Genomic DNA, 24,949 nt, shown 5'->3' with positions numbered 1-24,949 from the left:
TGTAAAGTTGTGGGCATGATAGGGTCCAGGAAGCGCCCAACTAGCCCACTGACCTGAAATTGATTGATGCTTTGCTATCAATTTGTGTTCTTTAGCGTCAACCACCACATCTTGCCTATGCATTGTTCATTATTGTGATATGGACTAAAAGTGTAAATAAAAATTATAGCCCAAATGACAATTTCCAACCCCAGCTCAGATGAAATGATCATTTTCACCCTTAAATTTTGAAAAGTTCATTAACTTATCCTTCATCCAATTTTGTTAATGAAACCGTTTTGTTTTATTTTAAATTACTAATTTATGAAAATATCATGAACTAATTTTTTTTTTTTTCCTTTTTCATTTATTTTCCTCCTCATAGCTGAAATTCTTAATCTTCTCCACAAAAACACATTCTCACCACCATTGGCAAACAACACGTTCTCATTTTCAGCAAGGATATCACAATTAAGACGTCTAGAATTCTTCCGGTGAACCTTGTAAACTGTCAGAGTGGATTTTGGCGCTACGCCTGTAGCGATTTCAAAGGCATTACAGTTGACAATTGTTGAAACGGTGTGACTGTCATGGCCATTCATGTTTTGCGAAGATATGAACTCAATTGTATCATTTAGTGATCCACTTATAGGACCAGGGGATCTCGCAGTCACTTTGTGGCTTTTAAAGAAAAAATTAGTGTCGATTATTAACTTTGAGTTTGAGGAACAAAAGCGAGTGCATGGTGTGGAATTTGTGACACTTGTCTTCAAAGATAGAAAGGACAATGGGTCGTTGAGAGAGACAACTTGTTATGGAGAGAGAATAGCGAATAAGCCATAAAAATAGCGTCGTATGTGTGGAGTATTTGGTAGAGGTGGCAATGGATAGACCAAGCCATATCAGATCAAGGCCCACCACTTAGCGAGCTTTCATGTTGGGTCGGTCCAACAAAATCTCAAGGCCTAAGGCTTTCAAATCATGCCCCTATAGGCCCTTAATGGGTGGGGCAGGAAAATAATTTTTTTATTACTTGGCACAATAACGGGCATATCAAATGGGTTAACACATCACAAAAATTAATAAATTTTAAAAAATTAGATGCAACAATGTTGAGTTATGTCAGGTCAACCTACAGGCCTTACCTCATGTCTCAAGGCACAATTTGCTTAGCCCGTAAGCTTGACATGACCTAAGATTTTCAATATCAAGCCTAAGTGGGTTAGATAAAAAAAGTCATATTTGTGTTAGACTATTGTTCAGCTCAACCCATTTAACACCTCTAGTGTTTGGAGTAGAGTTGCAAACTTGAAGCTACACATGTGCTTATGAGTGGAGGAAAATGGAAGGTTTAAATTGAGAATCAATTCGAAAGATGAAGGTTTTGATGGCTTGATTGGTGGAATGGGTATGAGTTTGCCACATTGGAAGTAGAAAAATAATGAGGAAGAGAAAATATAGGAGGAATTAAAGAGAAATTTGTTAGGAGAAATAGTACCCAAAGCCCTAAATTGTATCTCGAACCTTGTCATACTTACGAACCGACATAACTTACAAGACTTGTCAATTGGATAGGCTATAGCACAATATGTCGTACTAAATTTAGTCTAACACGACTCATTGTTGTGTTTAATTGATAGTGGAAGTGAGTCAGAGTAGGTTAGTTAATAAATACTTTGAGATAATTAATATCACAATTAATTTTTTTTAATCTTTTGATATAATAATTTTTATTAACACAAGTGAATGATATACGAGAATATAATTTTTTTAAATTTAAAGGATGAAAAATTAATTCCATCAAAGTTTGGATGAAATAGAAAGTAGTTATTTAACGTTACTTAACAATATCAACTTTTACTCCAAAACAAATTTGGGCATAAAAGAAGTATGCAATGGGAATGGCTATCATCCAAACAAGAATCTCAACGAAGCAATCGGTAAGGTCATTATCAAAATGTCATTTTCATTTGACAAATACATGTGAATAAGAAACGCCGAAAGTTTGTTACGACTAGTGCCACTTTCACAATGCTAGATTGTTTTTTAAGCATATTATTCAAAACTCGTCGTTTTCTGGGAAGCTTCTTTTCTATGACTCATAATGGGCCCTCAATAATATTGGCTAAATTTTGAGCCCATTCAGTCCAACTTTAATTTTTCACTTTAAAAATAATTTCTTTTTTTTTTGGCAATTAAAATTATTTTTTATGAAAAAATAATTTCATTTTTCCTCTATTCATAATCATGATATTTGAATCGTATATCAAAAATATAATCTTTCATATAAGATATATCGTATTGTATCATATAATATAATACAATTTTAATAATAAGATAATAAGAATTCTAATTATTACATCATCATCTTAAAAATTATCACAACCACTCTTTTTAAATTTTAAAATATCTTAGATATATTTATACTATATTATCACTTTTTTATATAGGTTTGTTTCAGCAATATATATCATTTTATATGATATGTCCATTATATTGATACTTTTCTATACACTTCAACATAAGTATTGTTTTTATAGTAATATAACAATCGTATTATGTTGACTTCTTATAGATAAGGTTAAATTCGAATAGAGTAAAGTTTACTTTAAAAGAGCTCGAACTTGACTTATTTTAAAAGAGTTAAACTCAAGTTTAGTTCAAGTTCAAACTTAAATTGAACTTCGAGCTCTAATCGTTACTAAAATCATATTGTTTTAATAAATATTAGTTGAAACGACGTCGTTTTATATAAAAATTTTTACGCTTATGGTTTGACGAGTCGAACACTTATAAGGATTGAGTTCGAACTTGAAAATATTAAACTTTCAAGTTCGAACTCACTCAAATTGAGTTTGTTAAAGCTAAACTCAAATTTAAGTTCGAACAAACTCGATTTGAATCAACCTTTAATTAATGTTATTTGTCTCTTTGGTGATTTCGTTTGAAGAATTTATCTTTGGCTACAAAGTAATTTTTTCTTCTTCTTATCGTCTTTTTCACTTGTGATATTCCTGTAAACTTTTTTTTTTTAGTTTGGTCTTCTAATTAGATGGTTTTCAGGTGAATGTTATGGATATGAAAGAGCTCAAGTGTATGCCCTGGTCATGCATTAACAGTTTGAGGAGGCATCATTGCCCCTCTTTACCATCTTCAAGGCAATGCAAGACAGGTTTAGGTCGTAGAAATTATGCACAACAGTTCATGAATATAAGATGTGTGTTTAAAGAAATTAAGTTGCAACTCTATGGCTATTTGAACATTTTTGACATCTATACGTGAAGAAGAAAGCAAAAAAACTCACCTGCAGAAGATCATATAGCTACACTCTTCCAACAGGGGAGGCTGGTGGATTTGTAGTATATTTAGCAGGAATTTTTTCTGAGAAAATGTTTTGATGGGTGCTCCTTACCCCATCCCCACTCACTATTGGCTCCGCTTGGAAACTTTTAGCTTCACACGGGCAATTTATTTCTGAGATGTCAGATGATTTTGGGCAGCCTAAGACTGTGACGCAAACGAAGAATGCTTGTAACAGAGAGACTGATGAATTGAATTCAACCGAGTAGATTTCCTTGTTTAGTGGCACCAAACTCAAGATGGGTTTGTTCTGTTGAGTTCTTCCCTGCGTGAAAATGCAATATACAAGAAGTGAATCACTGAACAATAATGGCAATGGTATGTCATTACTGTTGCTGACTGGTAATATAAAAATGGTACCTGAAGATAAAGTTCGAAACTATCAGAATCTTTCCAACAATTAGATGACCTGCGAAATTCGCAGTTTTGGTTAGTGAGTATTCGTAGTTTGCAGCCAACATCCCACCCCCCACAATCGCATAATCCACCGGATTTCCATCTCTCAATCAACGTTGAAGGCGCTCCTTTTTTGGGCAAGCCATGAACACCACCTGGAAGCATGACTGTAAGGCCTTTCTTAGTCACATCTTTATCTTTCTGCTGTTCGCCCGGCATGTTCACAACAACAGCTGCAAGCTCTTTATTTGGAGTAAATTGCGGAGATGCCCGATCTTCATGTCTTAGTTCAACACCAAACAGAACAGACTCTCTAACTATGGATTCGCCTTGTGAGTTTTGTTGTGTTAAATCTATACGTCGAGAGCTGTGAACCTTCATCTGACCAATGACATTATAGGCGTAGCCACAACTTTTCATTTTACTTCCTTGACTTATCCACCCACCACTCTTTTTCTTAATTTCATTCACCGAGTAAAATGTATAATTTTGGTCAGAATCGTCCTTCCCATATGCTAAATTCTTCATTGAGGTTGCTAGAACATTGCTGTTATTGTCGACCACAAATCTAAACAAAGGGAGTCCATTCTTTATGATTAGCTGAAGGAGAGCTTGAGTTGTTGGTGGTTCACGCTTTTCATTTGGAAGTGATTCAAAGCTTGGCCTAAGGCTGATGTAAGTTAAGCTTTCTTCCGGCTGAACAGTTTCAGCAGCATGGACGGGGTTTGAGCCCTTAGACCTCAGCAGGGGGTCTAGAATCCTTCTTAAAGGGCTAGATCTAGCTCTGGTCGGACCATTGACTCTTTCTCTGTTCAAATCATCTAAACACGAGAACTCCTCAGACTTAATTGGACCAGACTTGACAGAAACATATGGGGAGCTCAATAGTGGGACAGTTGAACCCTCTTTTAAACTGAAACTTCTGCCGATTCGACTTAAGCTGAAGCTAAACCGGCGACTTGGTGATGGATTTCGGCTTTTAGTTGCTGCAATTTCTAGGTCCAATAGCTTCATATTTTCAACTACATTTGCATTGATATCCTCAAGGGTGCACTGTTCTGATTCTTTCCCTTCAGATGAGAGCTCCACAGGGCTAGGTGCCGTTAAGATTGGCTCGACTGTAGTCTCAACTTGAGCAGGCAGCGGGCAGGAGTGTGGAACATCGGAACGGAGTTCCTCAGAGCAAATGTCCTTCAGAGGTAAACCATCCGAAAGGCTATTTTGATTTGCGGCAAACAAACTCTCATCCAATAGTTCTCTGGATTCCTTCCGGAAGCTTTTCAACTTCCGCGTTCTCTTCTTTGTTTCATCATAGCCGTCAATTGACTTCTCATTTGAACCGGGTGAGACCACATAAGTTCTATCCAAATTTCTCTGTGTATTTGGTTCCTGTGTTTCCCTTACCCTCTTCTCGACATTTTCATCCCAATTACTCCCTTTTTCCTTCTGACTGACTGCTATCTTCACATAATTGCTCAAGCTTGTTAACGAATTTTCCGTTTCTAAAGTTATCCTCTGGTCTGAACGTCTTGTCTTCCCCTTTCTGAGAGTTACATCTCCATTATTGCTGGAAGAAGTCTTACCTGCCCGTGGTATCTTTCTATTGCCACCCAAGTTGCTCCTTGGAGAAGTCTCCACATCTAGAAAGCGTAAAACCTTCTGGCAAGATGGTTTAGCATCCCGAGGAAGGTCATCCTTTTGAGATGGGTTGAAAATTGAAAAAAGTGACGGAGTTTGCTCAGTTTGATGAACATGTGTTCCCTGTTGCGCTGCACTAGAAAAGGTAGATGACTTGATAGTTGTTCTCAACGTTCTACTGCTTGTAGAAGATATGTTATTGTGTCCTCTTGTTGGGCTATTCTTTTGGGTATACTTCCATTTCTCTAAACGCCCCCAATCCAGAACCCCGACATTGAATGTTTTATCTTGAAGGTTCTCTCCTCCCTCAATGCGCTGGAGATAACCTGGCAAATTGGACATGTGTTTGACAATTTCATCATCTTCTGTTACCTTGCCTTTCATATACTGCCGTAGCTGATTCCCCGAAGAATTCGGTTGGCCCAAGATTTTACCTTCTGCTTCCTGTCTTAGATCATGAGGTACATCAGAATTTGGTGGACCAACACAAGGATTTACCTTTAACTTGCCTTGGGACTTCAAAATCTGATGTTCATAGTGTGAAAGAGCCCTCTCCCCTGCAGTTTTGGAGTTTCGCAGCTGTTTTGAGTTCTCTTTAGACTGTGAACTAAATCTCGCATTCATAGCAGATTTTAAGTCTTTCCTACTTGGTCGCACATTAGATGTCATCATGTCAAATATGATCACACTTCAATTACAAGTCTTAACTGCAGAAGCATATGCTTGGGCAGTTCTCTGTCTTACTCAAGATCACGGCCACAGCCCACAGGTGAAAGTCCCCTGAATGCAATGATAATATCACATCAAATGGCTGTTAAAAAGAATTTTAGATAAAAGAATGGTCAGGAAACTAGTACATTTTAAGCATTGAGATCAACTAAACTCTTTAAAGCTTGAAGCCAGTGAACAATTAGTAACGTGCAGCAAGAAAATGAAGTTGATTAAGATAGTTTGATATCTGAGCAACCAACAAATTACAGTTAACCAGACTAATCCGATACCCAGAAATGAAAATGATTGCTAATGCTCTAAAAATAGTAAGACTGAGAAATGAGCTCCTCCTCGTTAAAAGCTGACCTCAATCATCTAAAATAAACTCTAAACCAATTCCACAGATTGAAAATACTTCAGTATTACCATACTGAGTTAGAGAAAGCAGAGTCTCTCAAGATGAAGTTTGTTTTATCATTTCAGAAAATTCTACAGGAATCCAGCGTTTTCTTTGAGATGAGGGACGTAATTTATTAAAATGTACACAAAAGTCAATTCTATTCGCTGCACAAACTTTGAAAACCTTGCAGTATTATGTTGCCAGCTAAAGATTAGCTATTAAACAATTAAATTTATCGCTAAACTGAACAGATGTGCAGATTTCACCTAACTAAAACTAAAACATAAATCCATGACCAAGCCTAAGCTCAAGTAGCTGTACGCCTTATCAAATCAATAAAACAACAGATCGAAACAAATAACTTAAAAAGCAGAAACATGAAATTTTACTGCGCTTTGCTGCTAAAAAAACTAATGCAGATCAAAGGAAAATTAGAACTCAACCTAAGAAATTAAGAAAACGATAAACAAATGCGAGCTAACACTCATCGTTCCGGCTCGTGTATAATAACAAAATTACATACAAACAGAAAAATCTCTTCACGAACCAAAATCAAAACGATTGCAAAGGTTTCTACGATATTGCAGTCCACAAGAACAAGAAAATGCAGGTTCACGAAACTAACGTAAAAAAAAGGAAACTCGGCAATCGATAAAGATCCAGCACTGAGGCGGTTAATCTGTAAACGAAACAACCTAGAATCCTAGATTATAAGCAAAGAAAAGAATTAGCTTACCGCTACAGAAATCAAGAAACAGAAATGCAGGTGATCATTGTTCTTGGTAATCGTATACGTGCGTTCGTTTCGTTTTCTTTTCTTTTCTTCAAAGCAGGGGAAGCAAAGCAATAAAGAAAGGGAGCAAAAACAGCTTTTCAATTATTACACTGAGAGTGACAACGGTAGGGACGTTTCGCTTTCAATCAGAGGGTTAAGTAAGTCACAGAGTTGTGGCGGGGGTGGTCACCAGGTTGGGCCGGGTTTCTTCGTATCGAATCCCAATGTCGCAGAGTGGGACCCCTGCAGGTCTATCATTATCTGATTCTAAAATGATTTTAATTGGTTTGGGCATTGTAGCTGTCGCCATTTTGGGATTTGGACTTGTTTCGCCATTTTTGGTCGCACATGGTGGCTATGCTTAAGGCAATTGTATTTCTTTCTGTCCAGGATAGTTTGCGTGGAAATATATATCCATATATAGAGGTAATATTCTTTAATAATTTTTCAAATTAAATTTTGGATTTATTGGATATAATATTTATCTGTTAATTATTTTATGTAAAGTTTTATTTATGTTCAGAGTTATTAGTTTCAGAGTTTTACCTGTTCGGTGTTATTAATCACCAATATCAAAATTTTACTTATTTAATATGATTGAGTCGACTCTAAAGAGATACCATTAGATTTAGTACTTAATATTTGTTATAGGAATGACAATGGGGAGGGGTTGGGAGGGGATATCAATCTTCATCCCCATCCCGTCCCCATTACAGGGATAACAAAGAATCCCCGTCCCCTCCCCATACCCGTAAATATAAATTTTAATTCCTTTATGTATTTCAATAAATAAAATAAATCATATTCTCTCAAAATATCACTTGTTACAAGAGCTACAAAATATTCATTATTATTTTAGTTCAAATACAAAGTTTTCATAAAATCTAACAATATACAATAATCAAACTCTTCATTAGTAACTCTTCATGTATGTGATTTAGGGTAATTTTATAATAACATTAAATTTAACACTTTTCATTCACTTCAATTGATTTTATCAAGTTTATAATTTGTTTTTTCGTGTAAAACCTGGTGGATTGACTGACTAAGTTTTGAAGTTGAAATAAAATTAATTTGGTGCATTTGTATTTTATGATAATGAGATTATGGGGTTTTTTTAATATATTAGATTAATAATTCAGAAATTAGTAAAAGCTGATAATTGATAATTCAAAAATTAATAAAATTAAAGTTTTAGTTTTAATAAATCATAATGTAAAAATTTCTAGAATTTAATAGTTTAGAAATTATTATATTAATATATTAGATTTAGGGGATGGGGTGGGGCGGGGTGGGGATATATGTATACCCGTCCCTGACCCGTCCTTGATTATGGGGATTTTTTTATCCCTATCCCCGCCTCTTTTTCTGTTTTTATTAGGGAATTCCCTCCCCTTTAAGGTCGGGGAAGGTCAAGGTCTCTAAAGTCGAGTCTAAATTATCATCCCTAATTTGTTATTGATTGGTTTAATCCTAAAAAAATAGTTAGTAACCCAATCTTTTCACCCGTCTGGTGGGAAAGGTTAAAATCAAGTAAGAGTTTTTGGATTAAAAAAGAAAACTATTTTATATGGATTTTGTTATTTTATTTTTCAGATCAAAATGATGTATGCATTGAGGTGAGTTGTAATTTTTGAAAATATTATAAGTATTACTGAAATTTGTTAGGGCTTTTTAGAGATTTAGAATATGTTTTGAAAAGTTTTAAAATTTTCCATATGGTTTTAATAATTTAAAAAGTGATAGTTATATCCGTAAAGAATCAAACAAAACATAATATTTTAAGGTTGATTAAAGTTTTGATATTTTTAAAATTTTTTATATTTTAAATATTTAAGTGATAAATCTTTAAATCAATTAAAATATTTTAGTAAGGCCCTAGGAGGCTTGACACGCTTGTAGTAGCCAATAGGCCATCTTGTGGGCTAAGAAATTTGACCCGTCAGTACCCTAGTATAACAAAACCCACATGTCGTGAACTCGTTAAGATTAGTATGGGAAACTAAAAAAAAAAAAAAACATATATAATTAACAAAGCAATCCCCCAAAATAGATCTTGTTAAGAGACTGGCACAATTTGGTCTGTTGTGACATAAGTTGTGAATGGATCGTGTTGTAGGTTTATCTATTTTTATGAATCGATCCAATACGAAGGTTCGTAACAATGTAACATGATCCATAGGCACAATAAATCATGTCCAAACTAACTGGATACAATCTACTATCGTGTCCAAACAAAAGTACTCAAAAGAGTTAATCTAACTTTGATAAAGCTTACATTTAACAAATATCAAAAGAAATATTTATCTATATGTTTCTATTTATCTGTATGCCAAAACACGAACTGTTTTCTTTTAAAGATATTTCGCATACAAGAAACTATTGGGTAACAAGATTATTAAGGTTAAATGGCCCCCTCAATCTCTGATAATTAAATTTAAGAATGTAGAATGGAATTGGATTACAACTTCTTTCAATGACCTCGTGAAAGTGGGGGACTCAAAGTCAATGGCATGAAATAATTATCCAAATTTTCTTTTGACTAATTGCCTCGTTTACCGTCCGCTCGCCTATGAAGCAAGGCTTCAGTATTATTAAAAAGCATTCATTCTCGGTTAAGGTTGTTTTGATAATTCAACTTTTATTATTTTATTTTATTTATTAAAAATAAAATATTGTAATAATCTTTATAACCAATAATAATATAATAGATAATATAGATAATAATTTAATTACCACTTTTTTTAGATATTAAAAGATTATTAAAGTAATTTTAATTTTATTATAATTATATTCTTATTTATTAATTTTTTAAAAAAATAATTTTATTTTCAATTAATATAATAAGAATTATGCTTTTATTACTTATAATTAAACATAATAATTATTTATACTTATTATTTTAATCAAATATAGTAATAATTTATCTTCAAAATAATCTTTTAATTTTATTAATAAAATATTACATAAACCAAATATCTCCTAATAGTTAAAATTCAACTCACTAATTTTATAATAAAGATTTATAAAAGAGGATATTATTATTTTCCATCCAAGGTTTAGGGAACTAATCCTCCAAAATATCATATTGTCCATCTTATCGGATTCACATATTAAAACATGTGAAATGATGTTTGAAATTATATCGAAGGTGTGATTTTGTTAAAACACACATGAAAAATATGAGATTATGTCTTTTTTAATACAATTTATAAGATTATATTCAAATTAAATTAAAAACTCAAACTCAAAATTGTTTGAGTTAGACTTATCCAGGAAGAGTTGAACTTTAAATTCGGTTTAGTATTATAATTATAAAAAAAAAAAAAACTAAAACTCATTTGGAGACAATCTTTAAATAAATGCCAAAAGACTATTTTTCATCTAAATTTTAATACGTTCTCAAAGTTACACTCACGAAATTTAAAAAACTCAAAGTCTCACTTATGAATTGATTGTTGTTACAATTTTCTGTTAGAGGTGAAGGTAAAATTATTATTTTATTAATAATATTAAAAAATATAAAATTTATTATATTTTTCCTTATAAGTTTTAGAAACTAACAATTTTACTCATACCTAAAATTTTCTAAGTTTGAAATGTCATATTCCCCCTCCCTCCCAAATTTTTTCACCCCTCTAACTACCATATTCGACATCGACGACCTCCTTTCTTTACCCTAAACTAACAAAAAGATCTCTTATAGAACCCAAAAGTCACATCGAAGATTACTAGAGATAAATTATTACTGTGTTTGATAAAATTTGATAAAAATAAGTATATATAAATAATTATTATGTTTGATTAAAGATAATAAAAAAATTCTAGTATATTATTTTACTTAAATAATTTTTGGCTTAATTATTGTAAAATATTTTTTATGTTATTTTTTATATTAATAGAAAAATAAAATTATTTTTACCTTAAAAGAATTCATAAATAAGGATATAAATATGATAAAATCAAGATTATTTTGATAATTTTTTAATACCTAAAATGAATATAGTAATCAGATTATTTCTTATATTTCCTATTATATTATTATTAATAAAAAATTATAAAATTTTTTTATTATATATAAATCAAATAAAATAATATAAATAATTAAAATGATTTTTTTAAACCTCTAGCCGAGCATCCCTTTCAAGAATTTACCATTTTGAGACAATCTATAAATTAAAAATAACGATTTACTGTTGTGTGGAATATAGTGGGAGGTCATGGCACATAAAAATGTGGGAAAATTCATTGTTTGATTATTTATTTTGGTGCAGGGAACCTTTGGTAATAAATTAATAAATTCGGGAGGGTTGTCGTATTCCATTCTTCACATGCGGTCGTCTTCCACACTTTCTGTATATATTTATTTTTGATGCGATCACCATGCTTTGTTAAAAAATAAAGATCAAATCCAACTGTTTTTTTCTTATCAGTATTGTTCCTATTTAATTTTGGGCCGAAGGATTATATCCCAATCAAGATTAAGTATGTTTTCAAAGTTTAATTTTAATAAAACGATTTTATAAAAGGATAAAATTGTTATTTTATTAATAATATTAAAAAATATAAAATTTATTACATTTTCTCTTATAAATTTTAAAAACTAACAATTTCACTATTACCTAAAATTTTCTAACTTTAAAAAGTTATATTTTTCTCTCTAAATTTTTTCTTCGTCTCTCTGATCACTATATCTAACATCAACGATCTCCCTTCTCCACCCCAAACCGTTGATCGACACACAAAAAAAATTTGAAACAAATCTCTTTGTTAGAGACGAAAAGATCCAACGACGAAGATGAAGAGAATTGAAATTTCTTCACTAGAGACAGAGAGATCTAAAGCCCATATCTCTTCGTCGACAAAAAAATTTGAAATCTCTTTGTCAACAAAGAGACTTCGTCGTCGTCCTTTCTAGATCGTCGAAGGAAAAGAAAAAAATTCTAAGGTTTGAGATGGGAAGAATATGACTTTGTAAAGTTTAAAAACTTTAGGAGGGATGAAATGTTAATTTTTAAAACTTATGAGAGAAAATATAATAAATTTTATATATTTTTTTAATATTATTAGTAAAATAACGATTTTACTCCTATTTCTAACAAAAAATTTTAACCTCAATCGATCAATAGGTGGAACCTCAAGTTTTTCGAATCTTACGGATGTGACTTTTAGGTGTAACTAAACTTAGGGGTGAAATAGTCCTTTGGCCTTAATTTTGCTTATGATCTTTTAGCCATAAATGGCAGTGACACAATTCGACATGACCAAAGGGCTTGGCCCAGTCCACCCCCTCTCAAAAAGCATGAGTTAAGAACATATGTAAATGTATACTTATATTTATTATTAATTTTAAATTATCAAATCACATCATAACTACATCAAATAAATATTATTATGTATTCAAAATTGATACATATAATTTTATTAAATATACATTATTATTGGAGGTAATCATTCGATAATTTTTACCCAACCTAAGAATAACAAATGAAGCAATCGGGTTGACATCCCAACCGACATGACTAGGGCTGGATTCGAGCCGAGCCGAGCTCGGCTCGCAGCCAGCTCGGGCTCGGCTCGGCTTTTTAAGGGCCGGCTCGAGTTCGGCTCGAGCTCGACTCGAGCCGAGTTCGGCTCGAGCTCGACTCGAGCCGAATTCGGCTCGGCTCGGGTTCGGCTCGTTTTCAGTTAGGCTCGGTAATGGCTCGGCTCGACTCGTTTTTTATATCAAAACGACACCGTTTTGTATATATATATGGATCAAAACGACACCGTTTTGTATAAAAAAATTTTTAAAAAAATATACCGAGCCAACCCGAGCCAGCTCGGGCTCGGCTCGAGCTCGATCGAGCCGAGCTGAGCCCGGCTCGTTTTGGGCTCGAACCGAGCTCGAGCTTGAGCTGGCTCGGCTCGAATCCAGCCCTAGACATGACACAAAAATTTTCAATCAAACACAATCCGAATTGATTCAATCATCTATTGTTTTCACTTTTCTCAATGTTTATAACATTTCAATTTCTATCCCAAATCCCTCAAATTTACGGTTAATAAAGTACACAATATTACACTTTGTTTTGTTTACGAGTGTCCAAAAAAGTTACATTTCAATACACTTTAAATATATAAACAATCTTATTAATTAAATTTCATTTTTATTATCCAAAAAATAAAATAAAACTTTTATATAAAAATCAAGAATAACTAGAGTAAATACATGTACATATTTATATATATATAATTATATACAATATATAAAGGTTTTAATTGCTACAATAATGATGATTAAAATTGGTTAATCAATTTGATAATCCACTATAATCTAAATAATTAAAGGTATGTGTGAATTGGACATATGAAAGATTTAAGCGTGGTTCAGCTCACACTTATGTCCATATTATGTTGTTTATGTCTTTGAAAAAAGTATTCCGAAAGAACATAAATGAAGACTTTTAAAGGATGTGTATTGAGAATGACTCGATTTTAAATAATTATCTAACGAAGATAACTGGATTTTTTAAAAAACCCTGTATGTATTGAGAATGAATAAATTTTAAAATTGAATATTATCTTATTATTAATTTAAAATTATTTACCGTTTTACAGCACATCTATTTATCTATCGTACATAAATGAAACCAATTAAGGTTGTAACATTGAAGCCCGGCCAGGCCGGCGTTTGATGCAGTATACACATCAATTCTTTTATACTTCCGAGAAGACAAGCGGCAAGCTTTCTTGCCCTTGCATCAACCTTGTTATAAATTTTATATAAATGAAAAAGAATTGAAAGAAAGACAAAGGAAAGATGCAAGACTGCAGACGAAATCGCCGCCCCTCCAGTCAAGAAAATGGCCATTTCCAAAGCTAATTTCCTATGCGGTTAATGTATACGTTACAAACCTATACATACATATATATTCAACGTTCATCAGCATTCATGGTTACTGAGACTATCTCAACAATGGAGAAGACAGAAGTTCCTCACGTGCTCTTCTTTCCCTTCCCGGCGCAGGGCCACATCAAGCCCTTTCTGAGTCTAGCGGAGCTTCTTAGCCATGCGGGTTTTCAAGCTACCTTCATAAACACAGAACACAACCATCATCGTCTCCTCCACAACAATGACATCCATAATCGCTTCCCCAAGTTTCAGTTCAAGTCTATACCTGATGGTCTACCGCCCGATCACCCACGCTCCGGTCCTCTGTATATCCGAGATTTGTTTCGCTCGAGTAGGGTCTCGTTCAGGCCAGCTTTACGTGAGCTGTTGACTTCGCTTAAAGAAGAAAAGGGGCCGTGTCAGCTCCCAAAGTGCATAATAGCTGATGGTATTATGTCTTTTTCCATTGATGTTGCAGAAGAGTTTGAAATTCCTACGATATTTTTTCGAACTTACAGTGCTCATTGCTTGTGGATTTACTTCCATTTTTCCCAGCTTATTGAAGAAGGGGAAGTTCCATTTCAAGGTGAGTTATTGTTATTATCAGGGAAATTTTCTGCCAAAATTAAAGCTCCACTCATTGGCCCTTCTAAATTTGTAGTCTGGAGGCTTTGATATGTCTTGGTTTTCAATTGTAAAAATGAATTAACCTAATCTGAATTCGATGTAATTACAGACGAAAACCTCGACCAGCCAATTTCGTGCATACCTGGGTTAGAAAATGTTCTTCGACGTAGAGATCTTCCGCGCATCCGTAGATTTGAAAACGCCGATGATCCAATGTTGCAGTTCTTCATTAGAGAGACCTCTGTCTTGACTCGAGCTACCGGTCTTATACTTAACACTGTAAATGAAATTGAAGGCCCTATGATAACTAGACTGGGTTCTTTTTTCAAGAAAGTTTACGCCATTGGTCCTCTACATGCTTTGAAGTCAAGAATCAATGAGAATTCTTCATCGTCTTCAACTTCATCCGACGGTATTTTATGGAAAGAAGACAAAAAATGTTTGAAGTGGCTTGATTCAAAACCGTCGAGATCAGTATTATATGTTAGTTTTGGGAGCTTGATAAATCTATCTGGTGAACAAATCCTAGAATTATTGCATGGATTAGCTAACAGCGAAAAATCATTCTTATGGGTCATCAGACCTGACTTGATTGTCGGAGATGCCACAATTGGTGATATTCTGAAAGAACAGGAAACGGGGAGGATGGAACGAGGGCTCATTGTTAGTTGGGCTCCCCAGGAAGAGGTCCTGTCGCACCCGGCAATTGGTGGGTTTTTGACCCACAGTGGATGGAACTCAACGCTTGAGAGTATTGTTGCTGGAGTGCCTATGATTTGTTGGCCACAAATTTCTGATCAACAGGTTAATAGCAGGTGTGTGAGCGACATTTGGAAAGTCGGATTTGATATGAAGGACACTTGTGATAGATCAATCGTTGAGAAATTAGTAAGAGAACTGATGGATAATAACAGAGAAGAGATGATGGAATCAGCTAATAAATTAGCAATGCTGGCTCGTGATAGTATCAAGGAAGATGGGTCTTCTTGTATCAACTTAGAGAAGTTGATTCAGGATATCAAATCTATGAGCTCTTAGCTCATCCAATTACACGTATATGTATGAAATTACAACTTCTTTCATCTTCATCTGAAATGTTAATGAGTATCTATGAGTTCTTCATTTTTCTGTGTAATTTCAGAACAGATTGCTCTGTGTTTAGTCACTTGTTACCATTCTTGATGGATCAAAGGTATTCCAATTGTTTTTACACAAACAACATTTCTTTTTTATCACCTTAAACCAATACTAGACATTTTACAGAGAACCAAGAGAAAACTGATGCATAAAATTGACAAGAAGTCCTCCAGGACTCCATTAACATATATGGAATTGCAGAGTAGGCCGCTTAACCACTGATCTCAATCGATTTGACCTCTGGCTTCTTCTCCTCTTATCTTTGGAACCGTAACAGTTAGTACACCATTCTCCATTGAAGCCTTCACTTCATCGACCTTGACATTTTCTGGTAACCTGAATCTCCTCAGGAACTTTCCATGCCCTCTCTCAACACGATGCCACTTTTCATTTTTCTCTTCCTTCTCTAACCTCCTCTCTCCACAAATCCGAAGAACTCTTCCTTCCTCAACCTCGACTTTTACTTCCTCTTTCTTGAGCCCTGGAAGATCAGCCTTAAATATATGAGCTTCTGGGCCTTCCAATCAACCCGGGCACTTGCAAATTGTGATATCTCATTGTTGGAGCTCAATGGTGCCCAAATATCAGATGAAAATGGATCAAATACGGTCCTGTTGCCGAACAGATATGGAATTAGAGACATCTTTGATTAAATAAAGTGATAATATGAAACCCGATAGATTTGAAAAGTGTTTCTGAAGATATCAGGAATGGTTTTCTTGGCTTGAATGTTACGGATGACCAAAGCAGAGCGTAAACAGTGGTATTTATAGGGACTTGGGTGATGAGGTCTTCATGATTTCTAGCTTCTTTTATCGACAAATTGTCCTGGAGATGCCATGATTCATTTCTTCTCCAATCTTCCACCATCTTCGACCTCTTGCTTGACAAATGGCTTTTAAATCGTTATTTGTTTTATCCGAGAAACAGCGAGAAATTTCTTGTGTATGGGCTCATCTGAACCTGGGCCTAAAATGAAGGCCCAATATTTTCTCCTCTATTCCTTTTTAAATTTATTTTCAATTTTTTTTTAAGTTTAAAAAATGGCTAAGGTAATTATTTGGCTCAAGAACTTATTCCCCCACCCAAAGTATGCTGATTTCTCAAGTTTACCTCCGTTAACTTTGAAAATCTTATTTATCTATTCATAAGCGGTTAAAATTATTTGAATCTGTTAGTTATATCAATTTCTCTCCTAAACCCTAGAAACTAACAAATTTTCCTAAACCCAATCATCTGTCTCGACGAAGATGAGTTGCTTTCTTCGACGACGATGTCGAGAAGGGGGAGACGTCACACGACTGGAAAGAGAAGACATTGGAGAGGAAGAGACGATGCCTATAGATCGTCGGTCGTCATTGAAAAATTAGATCTGAAGATTTGAAAACCTTAAGGGGGGAATATAGTTTTTGAAAACTTGGATTGGAGAAAAATTATTAGTTTTTAGGGTTTAGGGGGGAAATAAAATAAAATTTAAGTTTATTTTTAATATGACAGATAAAATGATGATTTTACTTTTGAAACCGTTAATTTTAATCGTTCATGGGTGAGTAAATGAGATTTTTAAAGTTAATAGAGGAAAACTTGAGAAATTATCATACTTTGGGTGGGAAATAGTCCTTTGGCCTAATTATTTTCACCGAAAACATACTTTTTTTCTTAAATTCTTACTTATTAACTTTAAAAAACCTTAAACATTAACTGATCTATTGATTTTACTTATTACTATTCAGGGTAAAATAATTATTTTTAAATTTTATTTAAAATAATAATAATTTATCTCTATTTTTCAACTTAATTTAAAAAATTAATAATTTTTTACTAACTTAATTTTGTAAAAATTATTTTTTTACTCTTATCATTTAGGATTTATAAAATTTTCATATTTTAGTATTAACAATCACTCTGTCAAAATTCAAAATATTGTCATTATTCAAATAACTTAAATATATGATGTATATAATTTGATCAATTTTCTATTAGTTTGGAGATATATAAAAATGCCATTATTCCATCTTGCAATATAAAAAATTTAACAAGATTTATCAATAAATTTATCCGATGGATAAAAAAAATAAAAATTTCAAATTTCAAGTATAAAATATATGTTTTCTCAAAGTTTAGATGAGAAATAATATTTGGTCTAAATTATTTTGGACAAATCGAACTTCATTTTTTTATCAATCTGTCACTATCTTTTCCTTCTTCTATAACAAACGGTTTTAAATTTATTGATAATGATCTATCATTATGAATATTATTTTATTTTTAATTCAAAATCATTTAATCATATAATTATATATTATTATAAATACACAAATTGCTTAATGTACATACTTTTATTAAGGAAATTTCCAATATGTAGACTCGTCAAAACCCTAAACCCGAAAATTAAGTCCCCATGTTGTGTTTGCTTGGTGTTATTTAAGCCCATTTTTAGGCAGAAGAAGATGGTGGAAGATTGGGGAAGAAATGAAACATGACATGTCCGAAACAATTTTTAGTTTAAAGAGGAACCCAGAAATTTCCAGACCATTTCACCCAAGTCCCTATAAGTACCACCGTCTACGCTCTGCTCTGGTCATCTGTAACATTCAAGCTAAGAAAAGCAATCCTACTATCTCCGGAAACACTTACAGAATCCATCCTGTTTCAATAATCACTTTATTAAATCAAAGATGTCTCTAATTCCATCTCTGTTCGGCGACAGGTGCGTATTCAACCCAGTTTCATCCGATATTTGGGCGCCATTGAGCTCCAACAATGAGATATCTCAATTTGCAAGTGCCCGGGTTGATTGGAAGGAGACCCCAGAAGCTCATATATTTATGGCTGATCTTCCAGGCCTCAAGAAAGAGGAAGTAAAAGTTGAGGTTGAGGAAGGAAGAGTTCTTCAGATTAGTGGAGAGAGGAGTTTAGAGAAGGAAGATAAAAATGAAAAGTGGCATCGTGTTGAGAGAGGGCATGGAAAGTTCCTGAGGAGATTCAGGTTACCACAAAATGCCAAGGTCGATGAAGTGAAGGCTTCAATGGAGAACGGTGTACTCAATGTTACGGTTCCAAAGATGGAGGAGAAGAAGCCAAAGGTCAAATCGATTGAGATTATTGGTTAAGCTGCCTACTCTGCAATGCTATGTTTTCAAGTCCTGAGGACTCCTTGTCAACGTTATTCATCAGGTTTCTCTTGTTTGCCATGTTTTATACAGAGCTGTGTGATTGCTAATTCTCTGTAAAATGTCAAGTGTTGGTTTAAGGGTATAAATAAGAAGTCTTATTTCTATAAAGACTGTTGGAGACCCAAATAAAAAGAAAAAGAGTTTCACATCGTACAAAATTGAATAAAATAAGTAGTATATAAGTGTATGAATTAGACTTTAACATAAACCAATTGATTTTATGTAATATAAATTTCAATCTCTAAACTTATAAGTTTAATATATATTTCGACAAAAACAATCTGAAAACCTGTGATTATCCTTAAAGAATGATAACATTTGACTAAACAAACAGCAATGTGTTCTAAAATTACAGAAAAAAAAAAAAAAAACTTAGAAGAATTCATAGACAAACATTAACATTTCAGTTGAAGATAAAAGAACTTGTCATTTCATCCAGATATGTGTACCTGGGTGAGCGAAGAGCTCATTGATTTGATATCCTGAATCAACTTCTCTAAGTTGATACAAGAAGACCCGTCTTCTTCGATACTATCACGAGCCAGCCTTGCTAATTTATTAGCTGATTCCATCATTTCTTCTCTGTTATTATCCATCAGTTCTCTTACTAATTTCTCAACGATTGATCTATCACAAGTGTCTTTCATATCAAATCCAATTTTCCAAATCTCGCTCACACACCTACTATTAACCTGTTGATCAGCCATTTGTGGCCAACAAATCATAGGCACTCCAGCAACGATACTTTCCAGCGTTGAGTTCCATCCACTGTGGGTCAAAAACCCACCGATTGCGGGGTGCAACAGAACCTCCTCTTGGGGAGCCCAACTAACGATAAGCCCTCTTTCCAGTCTCCCCGTTTCCTGCTCCTTCAGAATATCACCAATTGTGGCATCTCCAACAATCAAGTCAGGTCTTATGACCCATAAGAATGATTTTTCGCTGTTAACTAATCCGTGCAATAATTCTAGGATTTGTTCACCAGATAGATTTATCAAGCTCCCAAAACTAACATATAATACTGATCTCGACGGTTTTGAATCAAGCCACTTCAAACATTTTTTGTCCTCTTTCCATAAAATACCGTCGGATGAAGTTGAGGAAGATGAAGAATTCTCATTGATTCTTGACTTCAAAGCATGTAGAGGACCAATGGCGTAAACTTTGTTGAAAAAGGAACCCAGTCTAGTTATCATAAGGCCTTCAATTTCATTCATAGTGTTAAGTATCAGACCGGTACCTCGAGTCAAGGCAGAAGTTTCTTTAATGAAGAACTGCAAAATTGGGTCATCGGCGTTTTCAGTTCTACAAAATCCCGGAAGATCTCTACGGCGAAGAACATTTTCTAATCCAGGTATGCATAAAATTGGCTTGTCGAGATTTTCATCTGCAATCACATCCAAGTTACATTGACTTAAGTATTTTTACAATTGGAACCTAAAATATGTTAAATCCCATATAAAATATTGATCCACACCTCAATTAGTGGGGGTTTAATTTTAGCAGAAATTTCTCTAAAGAATAATCTCAATAATAACTCACCTTGAAATGGAACTTCCCCTTCTTCAATAAGCTTGGAAAGATGGAAGTAAGTCCACAAGCAATGAGCACTGAAAGTTCGAAAAAAGATGGTAGATATTTCAAACTCTTCAGCAACATCAATGGCAAAACACATAATACCATCTGCTATCATGCACGTTGGGGGCTGACACGGTTCTTTTTCTTCTTTAAGCGAAATCAACAGCTCACGTAAAGCTGGCTTGAACGCAACCCTACACGAGCGAAAAAAATCTCTGATATATAGAAGATCGGAGCGCAGGTGATCGGAAGGAAAACCATCAGGGATAGACTTAAACTGAAACTTGGGGAAGCGATCATGGATGTCAGTGTTGTGGAGGATACGGTGATGATTGTGTTCTGTGTTTACGAAGGTAGCTTGAAAACCCGCATGACTAAGAATCTCGGCTAGATTCAGCATGGGCTTGATGTGGCCCTGCGCCGGGAAAGGCAAGAATATCACGTGAGGAACTCCTGTTTTCTCCATTGTCGCGATGGTTTTAGTCTGGAGAAAATGATGAATGTCGATGAGATGATTAAAAAAGTTGAACATATAATATACAAATAGTTCAATGTTAATGATTTTTATATATAAATAATAGTGTGTTAGGGTGCGAATAAAGTAATGTTATGTGTATTTATTTTTTATATATAATTTATGTATACAATAATGTATTATTATATAATTAATTGATTTTAAAATATATGTCATCATATGATAAAGAAATATTTAATCATATGATAATATCTCACTTATGTATATAAATTATATACTAAAAATAAATAAACATAATTTTATTGTTATATATATATATATATAGTTGGCAGCTTGATCTAATCTCTAACTGAGACGTAGAATAAAATGTCTCACTCATCTTCTTGGATGTATAAAAATTAAGGCAAATGACTATTGCCATCCGAATTTCGTTAAAATAATAGTGTCATGATGTAGCTTGAAAAGTTGACTTTCTCACCTATTTATCAAAGTCACATGTTAATTTATACAATTAAAAAAATATTTCTGTCACCCTTTATATAATTAAAAAATAACGTTATGTATATATAGTTTTTAGTATGTAATTGATATATATAAATAATATATTATTATATAATTAAATATTATTTTATTAATTTATAAGTTTTTGTAGTTGACGTTATTGTTTTTTAGTTGATTTAGTTATATAAATGGTTTATTTAAATCAAACCTAAAAAATATTTAATTTTTTAAATCAAATCATTAAAAAATAAAATATTTTGTTTTTCTTAAAAAAACAGTAGGCGGGTAGGAATGGGAAAGACAAATACAATCAAAATTTTAAAATATTTTGATTGATTTCAAATACAGGACGTTTAGTTTAGGTAATATTTTATTACTAAAATAAAAAGATTATTTAGAAGATTATTAGGTATAAATGATTACTATGTTTGATAAAATTTGATAAGTATAAATAATTATTATGTTTGGTTAAAGGTAATAAAAGATTATTAGTAAACTATTTTATTTAAATGTCCTTAAAATAATTATTTTTAAATATTTTTTTATATTGTTTGTCATATTAATTAAAAATAAATTTATTTTTATCTCAAAAAATTAATAAATAATAATATAATTATAATAAAAGTAAGATTACTTCGGTAATCTTTAAATACTTAATATGAAAGTGATAATCAGATTATCACATATATTATCTATTATGTCAGTATTAGTAATATAAGATTACTATAATATTTTATTATTGACAAATTAAATAGAAAAATAAAAAATAGATTATCAAAATAATCTTTAAATACTGAAATCAAACGCTCCTAAAAAGTATTATAAAAAAAAGGAATTTTAAAAAATCAAACCTTCTCGACTCTTTACCTACCCCACTCATGCCTGTCTACTTATTTCCAAGAAGATTAAAGTATTTTACTTCTAACACAAAGATATTATAAAAATCAAAATATTATAAAAAGTTAAATGTTAAAAAATCATGCCTACTCGGCTACTTGTTTATCTATTCTCGGAAAATCAAAGAATTCTACTTCTTACAGAAAGAAATATCAAAATTTTAAGGGGAAAGGACTATTTCCCACCCATTGTTTAGTTGAATCTCAAAAGCATACCCACACCAGATGAAAAACCCAAAAACCCACCCAAAGTTTAATCTGTTTGCATCAACCCACATCTGTCATTAAATTTTTCGTTAAATAAAGGGGTAAAACTGTCATTTTACTGTTTATATTTCACTGATTTAATTCTATCACATTTTCCCCCTCCGATTTTAAAAGTTACACTTTACCCCCATCCCTAAACTTTAAAAAGTGACTTTCACCCCCTCAAATCCCTAATTTTTTTTTCATTTTCCCTCCGGCCACCGGCGACGACGTGGCTGGAGGGAGAGTGACGAGGGCTCATCCATTCTCTGGATGACGCTCGTCCCTGGAATGGACTACGATCATCCATTCTCTGGACGACGCTCGGTCATCCAGAATAGACGACGATTCGTCGTCGAGATCTGGACGATGAAGCGTCGATAGTTCTGGACAACGGTCGTCCTTCTTGGACGATGATCGTCGTCCAGAGGTGGTCGACCTCTGGATGAAATCTTCTCAGCCGTCGTCGGAAAAAGTGGCTACATTTCAGGGGGGAAAAGTGAATTTTTTAAAACTTAATTTAGGGGACAAATGTTAGTTTTTCAAATTAAAGAGAAAAAATGAGATAAAATTTTAATTATTTAATATTATTGATAAAATTACTAATTTGCCCCTTAATCTAACTGAAAAAATGTGGGTGGAAACAAACAGATTAAATTTTGGGTGGGTGATTAGGTTTTTCATCTGGCGTGGGTATGTGATTGAGAAACGGCTAAAACATGGGTGGGAAATAGTCCTTTGCCCAAATTTTAATTTCAAATCTTCAAATAAAATATCAAACAATATGATGTATTTTTTAAAATTAAATTATAATTTCTTTGATTTTGAATTAATTTTTAGATAGGAATATGAATAAAAATAAGTACAAAAGGTAGAGATTCTAAGGTTAAAGATGAGGGTAAAATGGGTGTGAAGTTAAAATTTTGGCTAAAAATGTATAATAAAAAATGAAGTTTAAAAAAGATAAACAACTAAAAATAATGGACCAAAAAATTATTTTCCCTAATTCAATTGTTATATAATAAATAAAATGGTTAAAATCGCTTTAATCCTCAACAATACAAACAAATCATCTTTCCCTCTAATTACTTTATTTTTTTTCTCTCATTTTTTCTCATAATTTTTTTCTTTCTTCACCATTCTCACTTTTAAATAAAAGAGTTGTATGTAATTTTGGACAATTAGCGGGTAGGAGACATATTTAAGTAATCGCTGAGCATACCCTATTATTATATGTTGTATATGTAAATTTAGACATGTTTATCATCTGATGTATACATAACAAAATCTTGTTCAAAGTGGGTTATGATACAAGAATTAAGGATCTTAAAGAAAAATATTAGACTTTACAGGAGGATCTTTGCTTAACTTAGGATGGAGCTCATCTAATCTTAAGCATCGAGTGTTTGTTGTCAAATGTTTTTTTGTTGTTCCTCCTTATCCTCTCTCTCATTAATTTTCTTTATTTTATGGATCTAAGAGAGCGTTTATAATCCCATCAGTTCCTTCATAATTAATATTCAAATAATAATTTCATAATTACTTAAATTAGAGATAAAATTGCGATCAAGAAGGGAGTTAAGCTAAGGGATTACAATTTTTCAGTAATAATATATTATATACATAAATAATGATATGTTACTATATGATTGAATTAAAGATAAAATAACAAATAATCATATAATAATAATTATTTATGTATTTAATTATGTATTCAAACATATATACACATATAAATTGCTAGAAGACCAAGATATAAGACATTAAAATAATATTCAATCATGTAATGACATATATAAATATGTATACAATTATATACGTAAAATAGGTACACATAATATTACTTATTCTCATTACGCATAATTGGACTAGTTATGCTCATCTTTAATGTGTCGTAATGCAATTCTTTTCCATCAAAAAACCATTACTAGAGGTATCAAAGGGATACATTAGCTCGTAGTGTCATCAAACTTTTTATAATTTTGGCGTTATCCGTATCGTTTTGACACAGAAAAAGTGGGTTATGGAAACCTGCGGATTTAGCGAACAATAAAACAAGACCTACAAATCGAAATGATACATTCTATTAAAAAATTAAACGTTTATATTTTTAATATTAATTAAATATTAATCAAAAATCAAAAATTTATAATTTAGTTTGTTTACCTACAAAAGGT

At 32.7% G+C, this 24,949-nt stretch overlaps 4 protein-coding genes and 1 pseudogene across 4 annotated transcripts; 2 read left to right on the top strand and 3 right to left on the bottom strand.

The window, feature by feature from the left end:
* Positions 1-3,152: 3,152 nt before the first annotated feature.
* Positions 3,153-7,381, bottom strand: LOC123201798. The gene is made up of 3 exons (XM_044617350.1): positions 7,221-7,381; positions 3,700-6,153; positions 3,153-3,604 (listed from the first exon to the last, which is right to left on the bottom strand). Exons 2-3 carry the CDS (start codon positions 6,043-6,045, stop codon positions 3,302-3,304), a joined length of 2,649 nt encoding a protein of 882 aa, XP_044473285.1. The 5' UTR covers positions 6,046-6,153; positions 7,221-7,381; the 3' UTR covers positions 3,153-3,301.
* A 6,763-nt stretch (positions 7,382-14,144) lies between these two features.
* LOC123201627 (7-deoxyloganetic acid glucosyltransferase-like) lies at positions 14,145-15,858 on the top strand. Its single transcript, XM_044617206.1, has 2 exons — positions 14,145-14,722; positions 14,873-15,858. The coding sequence occupies exons 1-2, from the start codon at positions 14,197-14,199 to the stop codon at positions 15,799-15,801; spliced, it is 1,455 nt and encodes a 484-aa protein (XP_044473141.1). The 5' UTR covers positions 14,145-14,196; the 3' UTR covers positions 15,802-15,858.
* Positions 15,859-15,956: 98 nt separating this feature from the next.
* On the bottom strand, positions 15,957-16,772 carry LOC123201628 (annotated as a pseudogene).
* A 1,700-nt stretch (positions 16,773-18,472) lies between these two features.
* On the top strand, positions 18,473-19,176 carry LOC123202322 (class I heat shock protein-like). Its single transcript, XM_044618192.1, has one exon. It carries the CDS (start codon positions 18,579-18,581, stop codon positions 19,011-19,013), a length of 435 nt encoding a protein of 144 aa, XP_044474127.1. The 5' UTR covers positions 18,473-18,578; the 3' UTR covers positions 19,014-19,176.
* A 287-nt stretch (positions 19,177-19,463) lies between these two features.
* LOC123202388 (7-deoxyloganetic acid glucosyltransferase-like) lies at positions 19,464-21,143 on the bottom strand. The gene is made up of 2 exons (XM_044618308.1): positions 20,619-21,143; positions 19,464-20,463 (listed from the first exon to the last, which is right to left on the bottom strand). The coding sequence occupies exons 1-2, from the start codon at positions 21,118-21,120 to the stop codon at positions 19,508-19,510; spliced, it is 1,458 nt and encodes a 485-aa protein (XP_044474243.1). The 5' UTR covers positions 21,121-21,143; the 3' UTR covers positions 19,464-19,507.
* Between the last annotated feature and the right edge of the window lie 3,806 nt (positions 21,144-24,949).

The sequence above is a fragment of the Mangifera indica genome, chromosome 18, assembly GCF_011075055.1.
Source record: "Mangifera indica cultivar Alphonso chromosome 18, CATAS_Mindica_2.1, whole genome shotgun sequence".
Classification (NCBI taxonomy): Eukaryota; Viridiplantae; Streptophyta; class Magnoliopsida; order Sapindales; family Anacardiaceae; genus Mangifera; species Mangifera indica.
Note: the sequence above shows the minus strand (reverse complement) of the source record. Positions and strands in the feature narration are given on the sequence as shown.

Coding starts and splice junctions, on each gene's coding strand:
- LOC123201798 (XM_044617350.1), bottom strand. CDS start 6,045: ATGATGACATCTAATGTGCGACCAAGTAGGAAAGACTTAAAATCTGCT. Junction 3,605..3,699: donor GTTTCGAACTTTATCTTCAG/GTACCATTTTTA, acceptor ATTTTCACGCAG/GGAAGAACTCAACAGAACAA.
- LOC123201627 (XM_044617206.1), top strand. CDS start 14,197: ATGGTTACTGAGACTATCTCAACAATGGAGAAGACAGAAGTTCCTCAC. Junction 14,723..14,872: donor AGGGGAAGTTCCATTTCAAG/GTGAGTTATTGT, acceptor ATGTAATTACAG/ACGAAAACCTCGACCAGCCA.
- LOC123202322 (XM_044618192.1), top strand. CDS start 18,579: ATGTCTCTAATTCCATCTCTGTTCGGCGACAGGTGCGTATTCAACCCA.
- LOC123202388 (XM_044618308.1), bottom strand. CDS start 21,120: ATGGAGAAAACAGGAGTTCCTCACGTGATATTCTTGCCTTTCCCGGCG. Junction 20,464..20,618: donor AGGGGAAGTTCCATTTCAAG/GTGAGTTATTAT, acceptor ATGTGATTGCAG/ATGAAAATCTCGACAAGCCA.